This window comes from Capricornis sumatraensis, chromosome 2 (genome assembly GCF_032405125.1).
Source record: "Capricornis sumatraensis isolate serow.1 chromosome 2, serow.2, whole genome shotgun sequence".
Classification (NCBI taxonomy): Eukaryota; Metazoa; Chordata; class Mammalia; order Artiodactyla; family Bovidae; genus Capricornis; species Capricornis sumatraensis.
The window spans coordinates 87,906,057-87,924,416 of NC_091070.1; the positions used below are offsets into that span (position 1 = coordinate 87,906,057).

Genomic DNA, 18,360 nt, shown 5'->3' on the forward strand with positions numbered 1-18,360 from the left:
GTGAGATTGTATGTTGTCTTTCTCTAACTTATTTCACTTAGCATAATGCCCTCAATGTCTACACACATTGTCACAAATAGCAAGATTTCCTTCTTTTCTGTGGCTGAATAATATTCTTTTGTATGTGTGTGGGTATACACATGTATGTGTGTATACGTGTGTGTGTGTGTGTGTATACAGATTTTCTTTATCCATTCATCCACTGATGAACATTAGGTTGCTTCTGTATCTTGGCTTGTGTGAATAATGCTGCCATGACCATGGGGATGCAGATATCTTTTCAAGTTAGTGTTTTCATTTCTTTCAGATACATACCCAGGGGTAGAATTGCTGGATTGTATGGTCGTTCTATTTTTAAGTTTTGGGGGAACCTCCATACCGTTTTCTATAGTGGCTATACCAGCTTACATTCCCACCAACAATGCACAAAAGTTTCTTTTTCTCCACATCTTTGCAAACACTTGCTCTTGTCTTTTGGATCGTAACCCACCAGGTGTGAAGTAATATCTTAGTGTGGTTTTGATTTGCATTTCCCTGATAATTACGAGCACCTATTCAAGTACCTGTTGGTCATCTGCATGTTTTCTTTGTAAAAATGTCTATTTAGATCCTCTGTCCATTTTTTTAATCAGATTGTTTGGGGTTGAGTTTTTATTTATTTTGCTACTTAGTTGTAAAAGTTCTTTGTATATTTCAGAGATTAACCCCTTATCAGATATGTAATTTGCAAATATTTTCTCCCTTTGGTAGTTTGCCTTTTCATTGTGTTGGTTTCCTTTGCTGCATAGAAGCTTTATAGTTTAATGTAGCCCCACTTGTTGATGTTGCTTCAGTTGCCTTTGCTTTTAGGGTCAACTCCAAAAAATCATTGCTGAGACCAATATCAAGGAGATTATTACCTATGTCGTCTTTAGGGATTCTTTGGTTCTGGTCCTACATTCAAGTCTCTAATCCATTTTGAGTTGATTTTTACATATGGTGTAAGATAGAGGCCCAGTTTCATTCTTTTGGATGTGGCTGTCCAGTTTTTTCAACACCATGTATTGAAGAGACTGCCGTCTATGGGGTCGCACAGAGTCGGACACGACTGAAGCGGCTTGGCAGCAGCAGCAGCAGCCCTTTACCACTGTATATTCTTGGCCCCTTCGTCGTGAGTTAATTGACTATATATGCATGGGTTTCTTCTGGGCTCTTTTTCTGTCTTTACACCAGTGTCATACTCTTTGTGTTACTATAGCTTTGTTTGGAATTAGAAAGTGTTATGCTTTCTTCTTTCTCAAGACTGCTTTGGCTATCAGACTTGGTTTTTGCCTCACTCACTGTAGTACCAAGTGGAAAATGCAGGGTGAGGCCTACTCAGACTTTGGCAGCTCAGCTTGTATGTGTATTGGGGGCACAATGAAAAAGGGATGAGGCAAGATAGGGTGATTGAGATTCCAGGCCTAGGGTGGTTCCATCTACTAAAAGTGATGGACACGATGCAGGATACAGGAGGCTTGGGGCTGGTGCACGGGGATGACCCAGAGAGATGTTATGGGGAGGGAGGTGGGAGGGGGGTTCACGTTTGGGAACGCATGTACACCCGTGGTGGATTCATGGCAATGTATGGCAAAACCAATACAGAGTTGTAAAGTAAAATAAAGTAAAAAAAAAAAGTAAAAGTGATGGACAGTTTCCATGACTTAGAGCACTTCACTTTGGTTAGCAAGTGGGAGGTAATGGAGGAGGATTGGTGGGGCTGCTAAAGTGATTCTCCATCAACCTTGTGGTCCCAAAGAGCCCATGGACTCATTGGCTTCACTGGAACCTTGTGCTTTTGTCCGTATCCAACACTTGGGTACCACTGTCTGTTTGCTCATACTGAGCCTGCCCCTGGGACACCTTCCTCAATCCCACTCGCCTGCCCCCTTTTCTTTCTGGGTGTCTAAACCCTAGAAACACTGGAGCACAAAGGCCAACTAACCATCTCCTTATCTTCAGGCAGTAGGGTCTCTAGCCATTCCAGTTTGCCCAGCACTAAGAGATTTCTCAGAATGAGGGATTTTCCATGGTTTAACACAGGACATTTTGGTCATTCTGATAGACAAGTGAGACATCTTTTATGGTCCACTTCAGGGGCCATCTCTTCTAGGAAGGTGCCTGATTCCTTAGCTGGGAGCAGATGTACTACATCTCCTAGTACATTATTCATGCCTGTCCTTGCCTGAACTCCACGTACACCCCTACTCCAGGATTTGAGAGAATGAGGTTAGAGTCGAGGACATCTTGTTGTTGTGTGTCTTGTATGCGTCAGGTGAGGGTCAGGCTAGGAAGTGGTAGCAGACTGGGCGGCCTACCTGAAGACTGCCATTCAGCCCCTCTCCGCAGCCACAGAGTGTGAATTTCTGCAAAGCTGGCTCAGCGATCACTCTGTGAAACATTTAATTACACATAAAGATCTTCACGGCTGTCTGTCACCTCCCAGGGAAACATTTCTTGTTCCTGCCCCTTCTGAAGTTAGCTGCTTAGAAAGTAATGAGATTGAACTGAAGATGAAGGAAGCAGGGGATGTCGGCATTACTGATAGGGAGACGCAGCGTGAAAGTGAGATGGGAAGGGTGACAGGGAGTGGAGCCCAGGGAAGGGCAGGGAGTTTGGAGACGTGTTCACAGAGAGTGAGATGCAAGCCGTGAGACAAAGAAATGTTTCAGGAAGAGATGGAAAGAGAGAGATGGGAGCTGGGCTGGGGCAGCTCCAAGAAGGGGAGTAGAGTCACAGAGAAGAGAGGAGGCAGACTGGAAGAGAAAGGGCCTGGCTGAGAGGAAGAAACTACCAAGTAGAGTTTGGCAAAGGTTAAATAGCTTATGGTTTCAGAGTTCCAGTACAGAAGAAGGGTTTGGGAGACTGGATTGACCAGTCTTGGTTGGACTGGAATGACCCTGACTAAGAGATGCATTGAGAAAAGAAGCTTCTGAGCTTGTTTGATTATTTAGGGGAGGGGGGTAGATGTTAATGACCAGCTGATGGAGGCTATTGGTGAATGCTCCCACGGGAACCCCCTTGCTGCCTCCTGTCCAGGGAAGAGTGATGCAGAGACAGGAAGGCTGGTCCCAGCCCCCATCCGGAGAGTCCACAGGGATCCTTCTGCCCTGACCTGCTCCTCTCTTACAGGCTGCGATAGCGACCACTGGGGCCCCCATTGCAGCAACCGGTGCCAGTGCCAGAACGGGGCCCTGTGCAACCCCATCACAGGCGCCTGTGTGTGCGCTGCCGGCTTCCGAGGCTGGCGCTGCGAGGAGCTCTGCGCCCCGGGCACCCACGGCAAGGGCTGCCAGCTGCCGTGCCAGTGCCGCCACGGCGCCAGCTGCGACCCCCGCACAGGCGAGTGCCTCTGCGCGCCGGGCTACACCGGCATCTAGTGAGTAAAGCCCACATGGGATGCATGCAGAGGGGTGGCTGAGAGGGTAAGATGGGGAAACTCGAGAAGGATCAAGAAAGCCCTGGCTGTAAAATCTCCTGCGCTCTGGCCCCAAGTCCTGCAGAGGCTGAACTCCCGGGCCTCACCTGCACAGGCCTCAGATCCCTGCTGTCCAGGGCCCAGGGTGACTGGAACTGGCTTGGAGGACTCGTGATGGATGCTCTCATGGTGGGAGAAGCTGGCTAAACCTTCTTCTAGGAGACCCTTCCTGATTTGGGCTCCAGAGTTTGGCTTGGAATTCTCTTCTGATCATAATCCAAGTGCCATTACTGAGCCTTCCAGGCCATTCGAGACGGGTGGGGTGAGGGCGCTGGGCAGACACCATGCTTAGATTTGGGGAGACCACTGTGCCTGATCCTCTTCCCCTGCTTTTTCCCCTCAGCCAGTGTTCAGGAGAGGGAGTCTGCATGGACAGGGTAGTCGTGACCCCTCAGAGGCAAGACTGACATTCTCCTCGCCACCCTTTTTTCTTTTTTCAAAATCGATTTTATTGCAGCCAAAACAGTGGAATTAACTGTGTATAATAAGCTATTATATATATATATACACATTTTAAGTTATAGGGAATAAAGTTTGTTTTGGCAGAGAGTGTTAAACAAAATTAAAGTTGCATACATTAGTAACATAACTGAACATCCTTAATTTGGTATAAGTGTGACACATTTTCTTGCTTTCCTGTGATCTGCTAAATCACCATAACCTCAACTGCTTTATGAAACTGATACACTGAAATTTAACTGTACTGTTTTCGCTGACGCTCTGATTCTAAACAAAACTTTTCATAGGCTTTTCAAACTTATCAAAGGCTCAGTGGCTGCCTCAACAGCCCTAGATCCTGAGGGAGCACCCAAGCAATCTGGCCACAGATATATCTCTGATGGAGGGTGTCCCCTGCCCCCATGTCTGACCAGCTCCCGGGCCAAGGCATTGAGCTCAGGCCCAAGAAGACCACATGCAGAGCCTCCCCTGCATCTCAGCAGTGCCCAGTCCTTCTAGAGAAGCCTGTTGTGGGGGCTGAGAGCCTTCCAGAGCCTGGAAGAGAGTGGAGGCCTGCCCCACATTCCCTCTCTTTCGGAATCTAGGCAGATTCTCGAAGGTTGGACTCGTGGCTGCGTCTCATGGCCTTTGTGCTGTTCTTTCTGCCTGGCTCCGCCTTCCTCCCCTTCTCCCGGTGAAACTAACTTTACCTTCAAGACTCAAGTAAAATGCCTCCCTCTTAGGGAAGATTTCCTCTGCTTTCCCACCCCAGAAGGGCCCTCTTCTTTATACCGAAAGCCCTTAAGTCATCTCCTGTACTGGCCCAAGCACACAGCCCCCAAGGACACTACTGAGTCCCTCTTTCCCCTCCTGGCCTTGTGCCTAGTATAGTTCATATCGACCAGGAACTCACTAACTTCTAGGGAGCCCAGGAGCCTTGGGACTGGCTTTGCATGCCGCTGCCCCTCACACCTCTGCTTCTCTCTGCAGCTGCGAGGAGCTCTGCCCGCCTGGGAGCCATGGGGCTCACTGTGAGCTGCGCTGCCCCTGCCAGAATGGGGGTACCTGCCACCACATCACTGGGGAGTGTGCCTGCCCTCCAGGCTGGACGGTAGGTGGCCCTGCAGGATCTGGGTGGGGCTCTGTAAGAGGTCTGAGCATCCCTGGTTCACACGCACCCTGGAGAGCTAAATTCCTCTCCCATCCTGAATAGCCTCCCTCCTCTTTATGGTCTTGGGGATCATTAGACACTGCCGGGGGGCCATGGACACAGCTTTGACTGCTGGGGCTCGTATCTAAATGCTGTGTGATCTGAAGCAAGTTGCCTAACCTTTCTGAGCCCGTGGTCCCTTGTGTGCGAAGGGGTTGAATTCTTCTCATAAGTTGTGTCTGTCTTTCAGCATGCTCACTTGAGCTGCCGTGGCTCTGAGATGTGCTGAAGGGCCATGGTGTAAGGATGGAGGTGGTGCAGGGGAAGGGAGAGAGCAGGCATGGCCCCCCTGCCTTTATAGAACTTCAGATTGCCAGCCTCCAACCCCTATACTCACAGAGGCACACAGTTCCTCTGATTCTGTGGGCCCCGGATCTGTATCTTACGTGGGCTCCGGGTGATTCTGAGGTAGCCTCCACCAGTCCAGGTCCCTTATCTGGGAACAACCACTGTGGGGAAGTGGGATGGGATTAATCAAATCACAGGCCTGAATCCAGGCTTCACATACAGTGTTGGCCCTGAAAAAACAAAGCCCTCAATCATTCTAGTCTCTGCTTCCCTAACTGTAAACCTGGCATAAAATCAGGGGCTTCCCTGGTGGACCAGTGTTTAAAACTCCACACTTCCACTTCAGGGAGGGAGGGTCTGATCCCTGGTCGGGGAACTAAGATCCCATATGTCATGTGACGGGGCCAAAATGAAAACCATCTGGCATAAAAACAGCCAGCCCCGCACTTCAGAGCGGCACGGTTGGCAGAAGGCTCAGATGAGGGCAGTATAGGACCCAGGTGCCCTGCAAACACTGAAATTCTCTACTGTCATTCATTTTCTATGTCCCTGGATGCCACAGGCAAGCCACAGCCTCCCTTAAGCCAGCCTGTCCCCCCTGTCAGTGTCCCCACCCTCTGCAATCCCAAGCCCCTCAAAAGCAGCCGGTCACCGAGGCTGACTTTCCCATTTCAGGGAAGCTCAGTGACACAGTCGGCTGCCTCCCCTGGGGCCGGGGCTTTGTGGAGCCAGGAAGGGACAGGGCTGTGGAGGAGGAGCAGGATATTTCAGGAGGCTGTGAACGCGAGGTCACGGCGGGGGAGCAGCAGGAGGGACGGCCACAGGGCCTGTGACGCAGGCAGATTGGCCAGAATTCTTTAGAGCAGGAAAAAACCTGGGGGATCATATGGTCCAGCCTTGTCCCAACCTGGCTGCGCACCAGAGTTGCAGTGGATGGGGGTGGGGTGGGGTTAATACAGATTCCCAGACTCCACCGTAGACCATCCTGGGCCCAGGATCTCTCTCTCTCTCTCTTTTTTTTTTAATAAGCTCCCCTGATGATTCTGAAGCAGCCGACCCTGACTTCAAGTCTTCATTTGAAAAAAATCAATCCAGACTATAGGATTTTCTTCTGTGTTTCACAGAACCCGAGGGTTTCTTGGAGGTGAAGGTGGGCGCAAGTAGCCTAACAACTGGGGCTCTGGGACCCACACACCCCCACGTCTCCATTTTAATCTACCAAGAGGTCCTAGGTAAGATTTCACATAAAAACAGGACCTCCCAGCTTTAAGAGGCTTGAATACCACTGGTCTGTCAATACCTCCCTTTCTCAGATGAGGCAGCGGAGGCCCACAGTGGCTAAGTGGCCTGGCCGAGGCCATGCAGCTGGTGGAGAGGGAGGTGGAACTGGAATGCTGACTCCTGAATCCAAGGTCTTGGTGCCCGGCTGTCTCTGTCTCTTCTGAGAACGAAGTGGCCCCGGCCTCTCCCACACCTGCCCGTCTCTCCCACCCTGAACCACCCTCTGTAAAGGCCCTTCCATCTCCAGCCAACTTCCAGAATCCCATCACTCGCAGGCTGGGTCCTCAGAGACCCAGCAGCAGGCAGTGAGGTCAGATCAGGATGCGGTAGGGGGAGAACAGGCCACAGGCAGACCCGTGCCTGTAAAGTCCTCTCTAGAGAGATGGAGGCTGATGGAGGCTGGTGATTGAAGAGGGCAGCGGGGAGGAAACCAACACAGATAATTTTTTTCCCCTCCCAATACAGTGAGAGGTTTGTTCTTTCAGATGACAGGAAACTCTGTCAATAGCAGCCTTTGGATTTAGAAACTTTATGTTTTTAATTTTATTGTAGACAATTGCATTTCTATTTTTGACAGAGCATATAACTTGCAGATTTGTATGAATTATTAATACCCCTCATGCATGCGGTCACAGTGTAATGAAGCTGCTGCTGGGGCCCGAGGCCCCTCCCAGGGAGAGCGCTGGGGCCAAGGGGACGGTGCAGGGCAGAGCGGTCCTCCCTTTATTATCCTCCATTGCCTCATTTGCCTGCCAGCCCCACATGGCTTTAGCAGCACTCAGAGATCTAAAGAGTACGACTGCTCACACACAGAGCAGGTCCCCAAAGAACCAAGGCTTCATGCATACCTGGAGAGGAGCTGCCTGGAACCCTGGCCCCCGGGGCCCCTTCCTCGGGGACCCCTGGCCAGTAGGGGTATGCCCACAGGTGTATGGGCAATCCGGTGTATGCCCACAGGACACGACTCTTGCCCAGTTGTGGTAAGCCCGTTCCCAGAGGGCCTCTGCAAAGAGCCTAGGGGGCTGTTTCCTCTCTCTTTCTGGGCTTTGAGACCTTTCAGAGGAGGAGACCCAGGTGTGAGGAGTTCACTGTGAGTGGGAAGTGCAGACAGAGGGGAGGTAGGAGATATGATCACCTGCCTTAGGCATTCCCAGTCTGATGGTGGAGGCTGGACACACACGTGTGCATGCACACACATATACACTCAGGAAACAACAGGCCCCAAGAGCTGGGAGATAGAACCAGTCATCATGGAGGAGCAAAGAGAGGTATGTGTAAAATCCTAGAAGCTCAGGTCTGGGAAGTTTTGTACATGGGGCCCCAAGCCTGACCTGGATGGCCTGGATCATTTCCACAATACCCAAGCCAACCCCTGTTCACTTTCCCCTGAGGGCATCCATCCCACCCGGGACAGCAGTGATCATTAGAGGCTTGGAGAGGCTGCGTTGTCTCATTGGCTTAACCTCAAGTCCTTCACCGACTTGGCCCCCTCCTTTCTTCTGCTCCATTTATCCGTGGTGTTCTTTATGTGCAGCTGGTTTCCAGATTTGGACAGAACCATTTGGTCCATCCAGTCCTGAGGAACAGGACTCTTGCCTCACTGCGTCTCCCCCACCTACTAAATGCCACACAGCCTGAGACCCCGCCGCTCTAGGAGACATACTCTCAGCTGACTATGGGGCAGGTGTATTAGGGCTGTCATGACATAGCAGCACGCACTGGGGGGCTTCGACAACAGAGATGTGTTCTCACAGCTCGGGAGGCCAGAAGTCCGAGACCAAGGTGTTGGCAGTGTTGGTTCCTGCTAAGGCTTCAGGCCCTGGCTTGTGGCTTGCGGTCTCCCCCTGTGTCTCCACGTGGCCTTCCCTCTGCCCTGTCTGTGTACTAATCTCTTCTCCCAATGAAGACATCAGTCATATTGGGCTAGGGGCCACCCTGATGACCTCACTTTAACTTCACTGCCCCTCTAATGGCCCTGTGTCCAGCCACAGTCATATTCTAAGGTGCTGGGATATGTGAACCTGGGGGACAGGATTCAGTTCATAATAGCAGGAAAGAAACCATAAGATCACAGCCCTCTTTCCGGCTGAAACTCTCCTGTCTGCTCTCTCCCCCATCTCTCCCCCAAAGCTATTCTTCTCACCAGCAGTAACCGATCGATTGTGTGGTTCTCCCCGACTCTTCCCTGCCCCATGTGATCTTCTAACCAGCAGTAACCGATCGATTGTGTGGTTCTCCCCGACTCTCCCCTGTCCCATGTGATATGGGGTCCTACCACCTCCACCTCATCAGGGGTCTGTTTGGGTTGAATATTAATGAAGGGCCCACTCATCTCTAATTTAATGAAGGTTGCTTCCCATCTCTGATCCCACTGAATCTTTACAACCACGTGGGACACTGGGGGTTACCACGCCCATTTTAGAGATGAGGAAACCGCAGCTCAGAACTATCACATGACTTGTCCTCGCTCGGCCATCTGGAAGGAGGTAGACCTGGGGTTTGAGCCCAAGTCCTGACTTTGAGTCCAGTGTTCTTCCCACCCTATCAGGCAGCAGCCCTTCAGATGTAGCAGATCCTTCCAGCCCCAGGAGCTCGAGCCTGAGGAGGACCGAGCTGTGGGTGGGGAATACTGGGCAGGGGCTGAAAGAGGTGCTCACCGTCCCATCCAGAAAAGGCTCAAGGATGCTCAATTTCCCCAGGAATTCTTGAAAGGAAGCAACCGTTCCTATTGGTCTCGTCAGGAAACGCGGATCATGTCTCAGAAACTCTTAAGAGAAAGGGAGTCTGTGGTCTACAGGATGGATGGATGGATGGACGGATGGATGGAGTGTGTGTGTGTGAGTATAGGAGGGCTCCACTGTGCTCCATGATGAGGACGTAGAAGGTATAAACACAGCCCCCTTAATTGTCAAAGTGGCCTCATCCAGCCCAGGATTGCAGAGAACTGGCCATAAAGACTCCTCCCTTCCCTCAAGAATCCCTAGAACTTTTGGGGCACAGTGAGAAAAGCAGGCCCAAAGTACCACCCCCACCACCTCCAGGAAGAAGAGGGACCCCTCATCTGAGTAGCTTTACCCTGCGCCTCTCCTCACGTACTCACTCATCTCACCATCCTCGGCTACAGCCTCTTCCCCTCAATCGTCCATCTCTGCCCCTCCTAGCCCCTGTCTCAGCCCTGCACTATCTGACATATATGTAGGGGAGAAATCTGAGTTAAAAGGCCTACTGCTTAATTCATTACAAGTAAATTGGATGATATTGATAGATGACTCTGGTCAGCAGGATTTTCCTGACTAAACTAGCTTCCTCAGGGTTGGCAATTATCGGTGCTTAATAATTGTGAGTTGAACTAATTGATTAATTAATTGTGGGAGAATCCTTGATCTTCATAAGAGAAATGACCATCTCTGGTGTGGGAGAGGCTAGAAAGGCAGCAGGAAACAAAAGTAAGTTTAGATTCCTGTTTGATAAAGACCAAAGAGTCATATGTATAATTTTAGAATTATATACAGTATCTCATACCACAAGGCTACTACTGGAAGGAAGGGCAAATAGTCCTCTTTCCCACCCCCTGACAGGTCCTACTCCTGAAAGATACCAGATTCAAATCTTTTAGGTGTTTCCTCTGGCATTTCCCTCCATATTTCTCCAAAACATGCTTTACCACCATCTCACAATTCATTAGAGCCTCATTTCAAGTATCTGCTGATTCCTGGTCTCCTGTTCATGTTTTACCGTAATCCTTGGAAAAGCTGGCTGGAAGCCTGAGGGGCAGGAGAGGTGCCAGGCTTGTTGACTGATAGGAGCCTTAAATATCAGTATCTGGAGATCTTTCCCTTTGACCTCTCAGTGTTCCTAGAAAGAAATCCTCCAGAACCCTGCAAAAGGGAGTAGAGTCTGGTCACTAGAATCCTAGGGGCCGAGCAGGGGAAGAGAGCAGAGGGTCTGACTGTTAGGCAGGCAGATCCCACAAGATCCCCATTCCTGATGGTCCCCCCCCCCCCGCCTTAGCTGTGCTTGGTGTCCCTGTGTCTGAAGCGTTCATGGGCCAGCCTCCCTAAAAGTAAATTGCTGGTCTTGGCAAGGCTATTTGGAATGAGGGTAAAAATCTGGGGACTAATTCCCTCTTTTATAAACTTCTAAACACTCCTCCTGTTCTGCACACCGGCACCTTGGCCCTCCGGTATCTCTGATTCCTGAGCTTTACTGAGCATTGTCTTCCGACGTTGCCTTTGCAGGCACTCGTCGTTGCTGAGAAAGCAGAGGCTCCAGCAGGTCCTGTTCCTCCACATGCCAGCCCCTCTTCCACCGCGTGACACTTCTCGTCCTCCCCGGTCCCCTCTCCCCTTCCGTTCCTCCTTGTAGGTTTAGATGTTCCCCCTGCTCCCCTTTACTCTTCTGGTAGCTGGGCTTGGGAAGGAAGTAGAGATAAATGTAGGTTTCCACACCACCGTGCTAATCACGTCTCTGCTTTCTTTTTTCCTCAGCACTGCCTCCTGCACCAGCGTGAGGGCACCTAGCGCCACGCACTGGTTATCTGTTTTCTTGTCTCTCTCCCCAGTAGGTTGGAAGGACAGGAATCGAATCCTACCTGTATTTTTATATCCCTGGAGTCTAGTGCAGGGTCTGGTATACAACAGGCACTCATTAGATATGTGCTGAAAGATTGGATAAGCAAACTGGTCTCAGTCTGCCCATCTCTAAAGTGTGGCTTTGGAGTCATGGTGTCCAACTTTCTGTGCTTCTGTGACTGGGGAGAAGGTCCCACTAAGGGATGGGGTGGTCCCTTGGGCTGTAGCAACCGTGCTACTTCTAGAAGAAGGTGGCCTCAGGATTGCATCTCAGAAGCACCACCTCTGCAGGTCTTCCCTCCTGTGTTTCAGGGGGCAGTGTGTGCCCAGCCCTGCCCACCGGGGACGTTCGGCCAGAACTGCAGCCAGGACTGTCCTTGCCACCACGGAGGGCAGTGTGACCACGTGGCTGGGCAGTGCCACTGCACAGCCGGATACATGGGAGACAGGTAAGGATGCTGTTAGCTATCGTCCTTACTGGTCACGTTGCTCATGTTCACGGCAGCCTTGCAGACAACAGGTCAGGTTTACCAGCCTTCTGCCAGCTTTCCTGTTCCTTTCTCAGAAAGCATTCTGAGTCCTCCTGCCAATCCATCCTTCCTGGCCCTCAGCCTGCTGAGGGCACCCACCTTCCCCCAGCCCAGTGACCCAAGCCTGGAATTTGCATTGAATCACCTGGGGAAAGAGGTGGGCACCTACCACCACCCTCTACTTGCTGCCCTCCTGGAGGGAGGCAGCGGCACCAATAATCCAAAGAAGTTGAGCATGCACTCTCAGTTCACACATTTTGCACTATTCTTTTTAGAAGTGGATTTTTATTCCTGATATGAGTTCTGTCAAAAGGATACTGACATCAGTTTGCATCCTCTGAAGGCCTGTGGCCTAAGAGCAGACTGAACAAGGCCGCCAATGTTCTGGAATCAAACTAACCTTGCCAAGTGGATAACCCACAAAATACATAATGGGAGGGTTACTGGACGTGTGTGTTTGCCACGGCAAGAGGGATTTCATGATGATAGGGAAGGTGCTCTGGGAGAAGGAGAAAGGACAGCCAGGGTGTCTGATGGTGAGTGAATTCAGATTTGGTGGAGGACATTTGTCCACAGAATCTAGGTGAATCTCCTCCCTCTCAGACTGAACCACATCAGTCTCTTTGAGCAGAGAGATGGGCAGTAGAAAGGAAACTCTCACGCCCCTTGCCTGCTTCTGTGGGATCCGTGTTTCACCTGGATTTTGTTACTCTGCCTCCCCTGCCCAGGTGATATCAGGAAGCAGGAGTCAGGGCTGAATTAACCAATGAGTCCTTCTGGCTCTGACCAACATAGTGGGACCCCTCCAACTCTCACTGGAGTCAGCCCCAAATCCTAGTGATGTCCAGAAAAGAGATTTTCCATTTTCAGCCTGAAGCCCGTTTACCCCTAGCCTGGAGCCTTTTAAGCCAGATCTGAGCTCTTGGTGAGCATGTTCAGCTCGTGAGCATCCCTGGTGTAGAATGTGGGGTGTGGCATCAGGGCACCCATCCCTCTCTGACCTCTGCTGGAGTCTGCATCTCTGAGGGAAGAAAGGGTGGCAGGATTGTGCTGCCTCCACCTTCCCGTCCCCACTGTCTCTCCCAGTGGGAAAATGCTCAGGCTGAGCCAGCAGGGGCAGGAACTGGGAGACCCTGGAACTGAAACAGGACCCCTTCGTCTTGGCCACTTGCATATGATGGCCAACGAAACCCATTCACCACTGGAGACAAGCAGGTTGATAGCGCCAACCGGCTAGATTCCACACCAGGATACCCAGCCTCATTGGCGCTCTCCATTTCCACCGCCAAGACATACCAAATGGAGAAATAACCCTAATCCCCCTTGTTGGGACCCAGCCCGTGAACCTGGGACAGAGCGAAGACCCTCAGACCTTAGCATCCTCTGGCAAGCTTTGCCCATCAACTCCAGAAGAATTCAAAAAGAGGGCCCAGTAGCATTTGGGTTTCCCACCTAAACAGGCTGCCTGGTGTTTAATATTTTGTAAAATTGCCTCCATTAATTTTGTAAGTGACAGCTGCGTGAACCCACCCCACATCGTTGCAAGCATATTAAAGTTGAGTGGGTATAATAACGTAGGCCTCCCCGGATAGGCAGAATCCAGTGCAAATTAAACATGAAACGTAACGAGGGTTTTGCAGCTCATTTTGTAATTTAATTGAGCAATGTATCTGGTTGTTAATGGTAATATCGGACACATTAGATTGATATGTTGCAAAGGAAGGATGTTTAAGTAGAAAACTAATTCCTGCTGTGATTACCCTTCTGTTCCACAGGCCCCGTTATTAGTGCGCTTTGTGTAAAATTCATTAGCAGTCGTTGCTTGATCTCTAAATAAATAAGTTGTTTAAATTGTGGGTAGAAAAAAAAAAGAGGCTGATTATGTAAATGGATTAGGTTGTCAATATTTCATTTCCAGATTCTTTTTCTGGGGCTATGGAGTGTCACTTTGTAAATATGACATGGGTTGGAGACATGCCCTTCAGAGAAAGGAACTCACACTCTAGGACTCTCTGCTCAATCCTGCCAGAGGGGAGGGAGCAGGAATGTTCCAGTGGGAGAGGAGAGTCTGGAGGTGTCTCCAGGCTGGGGTTTCTTCCCTGATGGCCTAAGACATCCAGGAGAGGCAACCTGAGTGACTTCCGGGGAAATCCACCGTGAGGCAGAACAGGCTGGCGGTGTCCAGTTCTTACCGGCACTGTGTCCTCTGCGCCTGCCTCGGTTTCCGTCCTCACCCCTTCCACCATATCCCCTCTTCCTCTCTTCTGCCTCCCATCTCTTCTCCGCGCATCCCCTTCTCTCTTCCCTCTTCCTCTGTTCTTTCCCTCCCTGAGGCCTCAGACGGGCTAAAACGCAGCAGGACTTGCAGGAAGACAATTGGTGCTGTGATGAAGAACACTGCTTCCAACTCAGGACTCACCAAGATGTAATAAAGAGGCTAAGGCTGTATTTTCTTTTTCCCAACATCTTTTATGGCTCCCCTCTGCCCTGATTATTGTAGAAGATAAACAGAAAACCTGAAAATGGAAAAACATAATCATTAAAGCATTCGTAATTCCTTAAGTCCACTCTGTTGTTAACATTTTGGAAGTCTTCCCTTTGAGCCTTTTCATGCCAAAAGGGCTCTGTTAGAACCACAGAAAACAGTATTAACGAGAGGAATAATAAGAGCTAGCACTGCTTACTGAGCGCTTACCATCCATGGGGCACCTTTCTAAAGGTTTATACGCGTCATCTCATTTAATCCTCAAACACATAGTGACGTTTAATTATTACCATCCCATTCTGTGACGAGGAAGCAGATGTCAGGGCAGTAAGGCCAGTTCCCCATTCTCCACACGTTTGAAGCAGCGTGGGGACGCAGACAATCCAAAGTCCATAGGCCGTTCCTGTTCACTGGTCTCTAGGATGCAAGGGTGGCCCACCTCTTTCCTCAAACGCCCCCAGGTTCACCGCTTCATTTGTTGCTGTGGCAATGGGTCTACGTCCGTGCATGCTCTATGCTAAGTCATGTCTGACTCTGCGCGCCCATGGGCTGTAGCCTGCCAGGCTCCTCTGGCCGTGGGACGTCACGTAGCTTGTTATTTAATGGGTACGGAGGTTTCAGTTTGGGAAGATGAAAAGGTTCTAGAGATGGATGGTGGTGATGGTTGCACAGCAACCTGTGTTCTATGTATACACTCAGTCATGTCTGACTTTTTGTGACCACATGGACGTAGCCCCCCAGGCTCCTCTGTCCATGGGATTTCCAGGGCAAGAATACTGGAGTGGGTTGCCATTTCCTCCTCCAGGGGATCTTCCCCACCCAGGGATAGAACCCACGTCTCTGACATCTCCGACTTTGGCAGGCATATTCTTTATCACTGAGCCACCTGGGAAACCCACACAATATACATGTATTTAATACCACTGTATACTTAAAAATAATTGAAATGGCAAATTTATGTTATCCTTATTTACTGCAGTCAAAAAAAAAATACACAAAGCCTACAATCAGTGAGATAGGATAGTATGAACTCACTCCTGGGGACTGAGGGGAACTGGCCTGGAGAGGGGAACGGGCTAGGATGGTGAAACCACAGAACATTTCCTGCAGGAGGCAAGGCAAGAGGGGAGGAGGCTGTGAGGAGGTGCAGCGCGCCAGGCCCAGGCCCGGAGGACCTGGAAAGGCAGGTAAGGGGGCACTGACTCACCACACTCTGTTGTGCTGCAGGTGCCAAGAGGAATGCCCCTTGGGGACCTTCGGCTTCCAGTGCTCCCAGCGCTGCGACTGCCACAATGGAGGTCAGTGTTCACCCACCTCCGGCGCCTGCGAGTGTGAGCCTGGCTACAAAGGCCCGCGCTGCCAGGAGCGGCTGTGCCCTGAGGGCCTGCATGGGCCAGGCTGCAGCTTGCCCTGCCCCTGCGATGCTGACAACACCATTAGGTATGATGTGAGGGGGATTGGTGAGCCCAGGGACAGGGACTGGGGGGGCCCTGGTGGAGAGGGGGCTCTCAGAGCATAAGCCACCACCTCCACCTGGGTTATCTGGGCAGGCAGTGACAGAGCTGGGACCTCAGCGATCACGTTCACTGGCCAGTCTGCTCAAAGAAGGGAAAGCCAAGGTCACTCAGTCCGTCAAGATGAGGACTGAGGTCACCAGCTCTGTCCACCACCCGCAGTTGCCAACACTGAACCTGGCTGCTGGCACTGAAAATGGGCCACACACAGGAGCAAGAGGGTGCCTGGTGAACCCCAGGGAAGCAGGGTGGCAATGGGTGCAGCCATGCAATCCTGGGGGGGGGGGGGCGCTGAGGCTGAGCTTGGGGTACCACAGGCCCTGGGGGCATTTTCCTGGAAAACACTTCCCCTCCACACAGTCCACATCTAACCAAGTCATCTCCCAACCCCAAGGGGCCCAGAGACCAGCCTACCAGGGCAGAAGTACAGGGCTTTAGCCATAGAGGGTCAGCGTTAGAAGAGACCTTAAAAACCAGGATGGCTCACCTGAGGCCTGCAGAGAGTGTCCCCTCTGGCCCTGGCTAGGGTAGAAGAGCAGGAGGGACAGAGGGCAGGCTCGCATCAGGGTCTTGGCTTGGGGCCAGCCTTGCCTTGTTCTCTGCCCTTCAGGGCTTGGGGACACCTGAATTGATCTTGGCCCCACCCCTGCTTCCTGGAAGTAGAGAAGCCAGAGCTGCCCTGGGCCACCCCCCGCCCCCGCCCCAGCTCCCTTCACTTCCCGCTTCCTGCACCAATTGGCACCACCCTCTGGTAATAGATGAGGCTGTCAGGCCCCAGATTAAAGCTTCAGATGAGGCTGTTGGGCCCCAGATAAATGCTTCGACAGCCTTTTATGTGGCTGACTCTTATTAGGATGGTGCAGGGTGAGGGGACTCTCTTTCTCCCCTCGGGCCTGCAGGACAGCTCAGGGGAGGACCAGCTGCCCTGGGCCATGGGTTTTGCTGCTGTTTTCAGGCCAGACAGAGAGGCCTCTGCCTTGTAGCCTTGTCTCTGGGACAGCTAGGACTTAGCCTTAGCTCCTCCTCACTTCCAGCTTTTGCTTCTCCACACATCGCCCAGGAGCCTCTGGTCACTGTAAGCAGAGTCATCTTCACAAGTGTTACGGCTTAAACAGAATCTGTCCTCAGTTCTTAGTTCCTAGAGCTGAGTGGCTCAGGCAGTGCTGTCTGCAATAGCAGAATGCTGGAAAGGAAACCATTAACAGGGGGCCTTGGAACCCATGGAGCTGACCTGTATATGACTTAAGCATTGATTCACTTATTCATTCAACAAACACCGAGAGCCTGCAGGGCCGACCATGAGAAAAGAAAGTACCCCTTAACACCTGCCCAGCCCTCAGGAACTTGAGTCTGGATCACATACCCTTCCTCCCCCTGCAACCCCCCCCCCCCCCCCGCCGCACCCCTCTCCCCCCCGCACCCCTCCCCCCCCCCACGCACACACATTGAGCATCTTCTACCATATTTCTTCAAATACAAGAGAACACCAGCAGTGAGGCTCTGCTTTATTGTATGTACTACTAGAACTGAACCATGACATACCATTGACTGCATAGCGCGCCCATCAGAGCTATGAAATGTGGGGCAAAAAGCATCTTAGAAGCATTGAAATATATCTGGCTGGCCCTGTTGTGTCATGTGCTCGAATAACTGTGACCAGGGGCTCTGTACAGAAAGTCTTCCTGGAAGAGGTGGCTTCTGGGCCAGGTCTGGAGGGCACAGTGAGAGCTCCCGGGCTCTAAACACAGGGTTTCCACATGGCTGGTCGGGGGTACTGGACAGCTGCCTCAGACTGTCCCGTGGGTGGACAGGCAGCACCAGGAACCCCAGCCGCCGCCACCCCCTCACCCCCCAGCAAGCCTGCTCTGCAGGGAAGCCAAGGGAGGTCCGTGTCAGGGACAGGAAGCAAGACTGTCGCTGAGATCCAGTGCAGGAATAGTCCCTGCCTTGGAGATCCAACCAACAACCCCCAAATGAAAGAGCTATTGTTTTCTTCCCAAGCCCAAGCAAGCGTGCCCTGCATAATTTACCCCTCCTCTGAAGGAGTCCTCAATGCATTATTAATCTGGAAGGACTCCCTCTTCTCCGTCGCTAATCTCAGCCCATTCAATATTGATGATTATTTGCTTTACTCTCTATAACATGTGTCGCATTTCAGGGCTTGGGAGCAGTAGCACTTCTTAGGCGTGGGGACTCCGAGGGCACCTGGCAGCCAAGCCCCCAGGCCGGGTTCCTCCGGGTCCACTTGACACCTCCTTGAGGGAGCAGTGTCAGCATGGACTTGCCCAGCTCCGCAGCCTCAGCACTGCATGATGCCTGGCACACAGCAGACCTTCAGGAAAAAGAATCACTGAATTCACCTTCAACAGCCCATTCCTCTAGGTGGTTCTGCCCAAGCTCTAAAGTTTCACCACTTTTTCCTGTCACACTGCCCCAGGGACTGAGCCCCCAGCACCCACCGAGTTTTTATTTGGTCTAACTCAAAATTTCTCAGCCTTGCCACTATGGATGTTTCGGGCTGGATAATTCTTTGTCATGGACGGCTGT

The 18,360-nt window shown here is 51.4% G+C and overlaps 1 protein-coding gene across 2 annotated transcripts in view; it reads left to right on the forward strand.

Moving 5' to 3' along the window:
* MEGF11 (multiple EGF like domains 11) overlaps window positions 1–18,360 on the forward strand; it is a 250,990-nt gene that overhangs the window by 165,326 nt on the left and 67,304 nt on the right. For both annotated transcript variants that reach the window (XM_068964859.1, XM_068964860.1), the window contains exons 5-8: window positions 3,151–3,397; window positions 4,925–5,045; window positions 11,597–11,733; window positions 15,527–15,739. In XM_068964859.1, the coding sequence (XP_068820960.1) occupies window positions 3,151–3,397; window positions 4,925–5,045; window positions 11,597–11,733; window positions 15,527–15,739 (718 nt within the window). The remainder of the gene's footprint in view (window positions 1–3,150; window positions 3,398–4,924; window positions 5,046–11,596; window positions 11,734–15,526; window positions 15,740–18,360) is intronic.